This window comes from Meleagris gallopavo, unplaced genomic scaffold (assembly GCF_905368555.1).
Source record: "Meleagris gallopavo unplaced genomic scaffold, MGAL_WU_HG_1.1 scaffold_33, whole genome shotgun sequence".
Lineage (NCBI taxonomy): Eukaryota > Metazoa > Chordata > Aves > Galliformes > Phasianidae > Meleagris > Meleagris gallopavo.
Genome location: NW_028147046.1, coordinates 9,742 through 16,839, shown reverse-complemented (window position 1 = coordinate 16,839; position 7,098 = coordinate 9,742). Strand labels below are relative to the sequence as shown.

At 57.1% G+C, this 7,098-nt stretch overlaps 1 protein-coding gene across 2 annotated transcripts; it reads left to right on the top strand.

Moving 5' to 3' along the window:
* Positions 1-338: 338 nt before the first annotated feature.
* AP2S1 (adaptor related protein complex 2 subunit sigma 1) lies at positions 339-6,449 on the top strand. Of its 2 annotated transcripts, none has more exons than XM_085215425.1 (5): positions 339-492; positions 3,315-3,464; positions 3,572-3,685; positions 3,778-3,837; positions 6,157-6,449. In XM_085215425.1, the coding sequence occupies exons 1-5, from the start codon at positions 490-492 to the stop codon at positions 6,256-6,258; spliced, it is 429 nt and encodes a 142-aa protein (XP_085071551.1). In that variant the 5' UTR covers positions 339-489; the 3' UTR covers positions 6,259-6,449. The 2 variants fall into 2 exon arrangements, with proteins under 2 accessions (XP_085071551.1, XP_085071552.1); XM_085215426.1 differs by lacking the exon at positions 6,157-6,449 and adding an exon at positions 5,633-5,740.
* Positions 6,450-7,098: the final 649 nt, after the last annotated feature.

Sequence of the window (7,098 nt, the reverse complement as noted above, 5' to 3'; positions counted from 1 at the left end):
CTCCTCCTCCTCCTCCTCCTCCTCCTCCTCACGGACCCGGGAAGGGGGGTGAAATGGGGGGGGGGGGGGGCGGCAGAGCTGGGCGGGGCCCGATGCGGCTGCGGCAGCGCGCATGCGCGGGGAGGAGGCCCGAAGCCTCGAGGCGGCGCTTTTTCAACCTCGTTTTCTTTTCGATCTCCGAAAAAAAACCTCTTACCGTTTTTTTTTGCTCCCTTCTCAGCGTCGCTCTGTTCCCGCCGTGAGGCGGCGCTGTTTTTGCGGCGTTTCTCCCAGTTTTTCCCCTCCTTTTGCCGTCCTGCGGCCTAGTAGGCCTCAACGAGGCGGAAGTGGGGGATATATCCCATCGTGCCCCGCCACTTCGGGGCTGTGCCGCGTGCGGGGGGTTTCTGGGAAATGCAGTGCGAGAGGTGAACTACGCGTCCCGGCGTGCACCGCGCGGCGCCGAGCGGATATCCGGTGTTGGGGAGGGGCTGCAGGAAGTGGAGAGCCATGGTGAGGGGAGGGGGGGGGGGTCTGTGGGGGGCGGGAGGCTATGGGGGGCGTTATGGGGCGGCCTGTGGGGGCATGGGGGGGGTCGGGGGTGGTTCTGTAGGGCTGAGGAGTTGGGGGGGGGGAGAGGAGAGCGAATTGGGGGTGTTTGTATAGGGGGAGATTAGGGGAGGGGGTTGGGGGGGGATATTGGGGTGTCCCCTCCCTAATTCTCGATGGGGGGGGCAGTGGGGGTCGCTATGGGGGGTTATGGGGACCCTGTGGGGGGCACTGGGGGTCTCTGTATGGGCATGGGGGGCTTTGGGGGCTCTCTGGGGGGGCGTCCCGTTATGGGGTCCTATGGGGGTGAGGGGCATTTCAGTGCCCCAACCCTACTTTTCTATGGGGGGGGGACTATGGGGTGCCCCCTTGTAAGGACCCTTTGGGGGGGATATTGGGGCCCCCCATCCCCAGCTGTCTCTCATGAGAATGGGGAACAGCGGGGAGCCCCATAGGGTGTCTTATGGGGGGGGCTTTGGGGTGCCCCTTCCCCAATTTCCTAGGGGGTGATGTGGGGGGAGGGGGGCGATGGGGCATCGTAGGGACCCTATGGGGAGGAATTTTGGGGTCCCTATGGGGCAGCTCTATGGGGTGGGCATTGGGGTTCCATATAGGGGGGGTGTTGGGGTGTCCCTATGGAGCAATCCATTATGGGGTCCCATGGGGGGGACTTTGGGGTGCCCCTTCCCCAATTCCTTGTGGGGAAACAATGCGTGTGCTGGGGAAGGGGGGGGGGGGGGGGTCTCAATGGGGCGTTAAAGGGACCCATATGGGGGGGACACTGGAGGGGGATTCGCACATTATGGGATTCTGGGGGTCTCCCCTTTAAAGGGACCCTATGGGGACCCTCAAACCCCTCCCCAGACCCCTTGTAGGGTCAGCGAGTGGCAGATTGGGGGCAGAACTCCCCCTCTTTGGGGCTGACCCCCCAAAAAAAGGACATATATGGGGCTGGGGGCTTGTAGGGGTGCCTTATCCCCACTTCCTTATGGGGTTGGTGGGGAGCCACAGAGGGGGATCTTATAGGGAAAGGAGTTGGGAGACCCTCAACCATCCCCCAGACTCCCGTAGGGTCAGCGAGTGGCAGATTGGGGGCAGAACTCCCCCTTTTTGGGGCTGACCCCCCCAAAACAGGTCGTATCTGGGGGGGGGAGCGTATAGGGACACCCCATCCGCACTTCTTTATGGGGTCGGTGAGCAGTGGGGAGCCACAGTGGGGGATCTTATAGGGAAAGGAGTTGGGGGACCCTTAACCATCCCCCAGACCCCCGTAGGGTCAGCGAGTGGCAGATTGGGGGCAGAACTCCCCCTCTTTGGGGCTGACCCCCCAAAAAAAGGACATATATGGGGCTGTGGGCATATAGGAGTGCCTTATCCCCACTTCCTTATGGGGTCAGTGAGTGTTGGGGAGCCACAGATGGGGATCTTATAGGTAAAGGAGTTGGGAGACCCTCAACCATCCCCCAGACCCCTGTAGGGTCAGTGAGTGGCAGATTGGGGGCAGAACTCCCCCTCTTTGAGGCTGACCCCTCAAAAAAAGGACATATATAGGGGGGGAGCATATAGGGCCACCCCATCCCCACTTCCTTATGGGGTCGGTGAGTGTTGGGGAGCCACAGGGGGGGATCTTATAGGGAAAGGAGTTGGGAGACCCTCAACCATCCCCCAGACCCCCTGTAGGGTCAGCGAGTGGCAGATTGGGGGCAGAACTCCCCCTCTTTGGGGCTGACCCCCCCAAAAAAAGGACATATATGGGGCTGGGGGCTTGTAGGGGTGCCTTATCCCCACTTCCTTATGGGGTTGGTGGGGAGCCGCAGAGGGGGATCTTATAGGGAAAGGAGTTGGGAGACCCTCAACCATCCCCCAGACTCCCGTAGGGTCAGCGAGTGGCAGATTGGGGGCAGAACTCCCCCTCTTTGGGGCTGACCCCCCAAAAACAGGCCATATAAGGGCTGGGGGCATATAGGGGCACCCCATCCCCACTTCTTTATGGGGTCGGTGAGTGTTGGGGAGCCACAGATGGGGATCTTATAGAGTAAGGAGTTGGGGGACCCTCAGCTGTTCCCCAAAGCCCTGTAGGGTCAGCGAGTGGCAGATTGGGGTCAGAACTCCCCCTTTTTGGGGCTGATCCCCCCCAAAAACAGGACATATATGGGGCTGGGGGCTTGTAGGGGTGCCTTATCCCCACTTCCTTATGGGGTTGGTGGGGAGCCACAGAGGGGGATCTTATAGGGAAAGGAGTTGGGAGACCCTCAACCATCCCCCAGACCCCCGTAGGGTCAGCGAGTGGCAGATTGGGGGCAGAACTCCCCCTCTTTGGGGCTGACCCACCCAAAACAGGTCATATAAGGGGCTGGGGGCAAATAGGGGCACCCCATCCCCACTTCCTTATGGGGTCGTTGAGTGTTGGGGAGCCACAGATGAGGATCTTATAGGGTAAGGAGTTGGGAGACCCTCAACCATCCCCCAGACCCCCGTAGGGTCAGCGAGTGGCAGATTGGGGGCAGAACTCCCCCTCTTTGAGGCTGACCCCTCAAAAAAAGGACATATATAGGGCTGGGGGCATATAGGGCCACCCCATCCCCACTTCTTTATGGGGTCGGTGGGGAGCCACAGAGGGGGATCTTATAGGGAAAGGAGTTGGGAGACCCTCAATCATCCCCCAGACCCCCGTAGGGTCCGCGAGTGGCAGATTGGGGGCAGAACTCCCCCTCTTTGGGGCTGACCCTCCCGCAAACATCCTATTTTGGGATTTTTTTTTGGGGGGGGGGGTTTGGGGGCGACAGATCCGCTTCATCCTCATCCAGAACCGCGCCGGGAAGACCCGCCTGGCCAAGTGGTACATGCAGTTCGACGACGACGAGAAGCAGAAGCTCATCGAGGAGGTTCACGCCGTCGTCACCGTACGGGATGCCAAGCACACCAATTTCGTCGAGGTCAGCCCCCCCCAAAAATACCCTTTTTCGACCCAAAACCCCCCCCCTAGAAAAAAAACGGTCCCCCCCTCCCATTCTTCACGTGTCAATTTTTGCTTTTTTTCCAGTTCCGGAATTTTAAGATCATTTACCGACGTTACGCGGGACTTTATTTCTGCATCTGTGTGGATGTGACCGATAACAACCTGGCTTACCTGGAAGCCATCCACAATTTCGTGGAGGTGGGGTTAATGAACGGCCCCTCTTCGTTAAGCGCCGTGTTAATTGGTCGAGCTGCTGTGTTAACCCTGCTTCATCCCGTCTGTCCCCGTAGGTCCTCAATGAGTATTTCCACAATGTGTGCGAGCTGGATTTGGTCTTCAATTTCTATAAGGTGAGGAGGAGGGGGGGAAGTTTGGGGTGCTGTGGGGTTTTTATAGGGGTTTTTGGGGTCGTCTGTTCTGTTCCCATCTGGAATCTGGGGGATTTGGGGGTTTTGGGGTCATCCCGTCACCTTCAGGTCTACACGACGATGGCTGGGATCTTCCTGGTTGGGGTGTGGAGCTCCTGTCCCATTTCCATGTAGAATTATGAGGGGATTTTATGGGGCTTGGGGGATTTTTATGGGGTTTGAGGTCACCCCTCACATTTTTGTCCAGAATTCGGGGGATTTGTGGGGTTTTGGGGTCATCCCATCACCTTCAGGTCTACATGGTGATTGGTGAGATGTTCGTGTTGGGGTGGGCAGCTCCTGACCTGCTTCCATGCGGAGTTTTGGGGGAAATTTGTGGGGTTTGAGGGGATCTGGGGATTTTTGGGGTCACTCTTGACATTCTTCTCTGGAATTTGGGGGGATTTGTGGGGTTTTGGGGTCATCCCGTCACCTTCAGGTCTACACAACGATGGCTGAGATCTTCCTGGTTGGTTTGTGGAGCTCCTGTCCCATTTCCATGCAGAATTATGAGGGATTTTATGGGGCTTGGGGGATTTTATGGGGTTTTTGGGGTCACCCCTCACATTCTTTCCCAGAATTCGGAGGGATTTGTGGGGTTTTGGGGTCATCCCGTCACCTTCAGGTCTACACGACGATGGCTGAGATCTTCCTGGTTGGGGTGTGGAGCTCCTGTCCCATTTCCATGTAGAATTATGAGGGGATTTTATGGGATTTGGGGGATTTTATGGGGTTTGAGGTCACCCCTCACATTTTCGTCCAGAATTCAGGGGGATCTGTGGGGTTTTGGGGTCATCCCGTCACCTTCAGGTCTACACGACGATGGCTGAGATCTTCCTGGTTGGGGTGTGGAGCTCCTGTCCCATTTCCATGCAGAATTTTGAGGGGAATTTATGGGATTTGGGGGATTTTTATGGGGTTTGAGGTCACCCCTCACATTCTCTCCCAGAATTTGGGGGGATTTGTGGGGTTTTGGGGTCATCCCGTCACCTTCAGGTCTACACAACGATGGCTGAGATCTTCCTGGTTGGTTTGTGGAGCTCCTGTCCCATTTCCATGTAGAATTATGAGGGGATTTTATGGGGCTTGGGGGATTTTTGTGGGGTTTGGGGTCACCCCTCACATTCTCTCCCAGAATTTGGGGGGATTTGTGGGGTTTTGGGGTCATCCCGTCACCTTCAGGTCTACACGACGATGGCTGAGATCTTCCTGGTTGGTGCGTGGAGCTCCTATCCCATTTCCATGCAGAATTTTGAGGGGATTTTATGGGGCTTGGGGAATTTTTATGGGGTTTGAGGTCACCCCTCGCTTTTCGTCCAGAATTTGGGGGGATTTGTGGGGTTTTGGGGTCATCCCATCACCTTCAGGTCTACACGACGATGGCTGGGATCTTCCTGGTTGGGGTGTGGAGCTCCTGTCCCATTTCCATGCAGAATTATGAGGGGATTTTATGGGATTTGGGGGATTTTTATGGGGTTTGAGGTCATCCCTCACATTTTTGTCCAGAATTTGGGGGATTTGTGGGGTTTTGGGGTCATCCCATCACCTTCGGGTCTACACAACGATGGCTGAGATCTTCCTGGTTGGGGTGTGGAGCTCCTGTCCCATTTCCATGTAGAATTATGAGGGGATTTTATGGGATTTGGGGGATTTTTATGGGGTTTGAGGTCACCCCTCACATTCTTTCCCAGAATTTGGAGGGATTTGTGGGGTTTTGGGGTCATCCCATCACCTTCAGGTCTACACGGTGATGGGTGAGATGTTCGTGTTGGGGTGGGCAGCTCCTGACCTGCTTCCATGCGGAGTTTTGGGGGAAATTTGTTGGGTTTGAGGGGATCTGGGGGCTTTTTGGGGTCACTCTTGACATTCTTCTCTGGAATTTGGGGGGATTTGTGGGGTTTTTGGGTCATCCCATCACCTTCGGGTCTACACAACGATGGCTGAGATCTTCCTGGTTGGGGTGTGGAGCTCCTGTCCCATTTCCATGCAGAATTTTGAGGGGAATTTATGGGGCTTGGGGGATTTTATGGGGTTTTTGGGGTCACCCCTCACATTCTCTCCCAGAATTTGGGGGAGCTGGGGGGTTTGGGGGCCATCACGACGACGGCTGGGATGTTCCCCATTTCTGTGGCGAGCTCCCATCCTGCATCCATGCAGAATTTTGAGGGGATTTAATGGGGACTTCAAGAACTTTTAATGGGTTTGGGGGGAATTTGGGGGTCTTACGGTCACTTCTTTCACCTCCCCCTCCCCACCCCCCAGGTCTACACGGTGGTGGATGAGATGTTCCTGGCCGGTGAGATCCGTGAGACCAGCCAGACCAAGGTGTTGAAGCAGCTCCTGATGCTGCAGTCCCTGGAGTGAGCCTTCCTCCTCCTCCTCCTCCTCCTCCTCAGCCATCCCAGGGCTGGAGCTTGGGGGGCTGGGGGCTCTGGCCCTCCCACGTGTGAATATGGGGGAAGGGATCCCCCCCACGCACCCTGCTGTGTCCCCACCCCCACCCCGAAGGGACCAAACCCCAACGTTGTCTCGTGAATAAACGTGGCTGTGCCGTAGCTGAGCCCCTCCCTCCCCCCCCCCCCCCAAAATTTGGGTAGAAAATGGGGTGGGGGGAGTCGTGAGGGGTGACCCGAAGGATATCGAAGGGAATGAAGAGCCACTGGGGACCCTAAAAGATGAGCTGGGGTGGCCCCAGGGACCCCCAGAGGTGGGTGGGGAACCCATTGGGGTCGCTGGGGACCTTTTGGGACGACCACAAATGGGACCCCAAAAATGGATGGAGACCCCATGGGGTCACTGGGGGTCTCTTCGAATGGTCTAAAGGACCCCCAAAAGTGGATGGAGACCCCACTGGGGGCAATGAGGACCTCTTGGGATGGTCCCAGGGAACCCCAAAAGTGGATGGAGATCATATTAGGGTCAATGGGGACTCTTGGGATGGCCTGAAGGACCTCAGAAGTAAACGGAGACCCCACTGGGATCACTGGGGTCTCTTGGGATGGCTTCCAGGACCCCCAAAAGTGGATGGAGACCCCATTGTGGGCAATGAGGACCTGATGGGATGGCCCAGGGGACCCCAAAAGTGGATGGAGACCCCATTGGGGGCAATGAGGACCTCTTGGGATGGTGTGAGGGACCCCAAAAGTGGATGGAGACCCATGGGGGTCACTGGGGACCTGATGGGTGGCCCAGGGGACCCCAGAA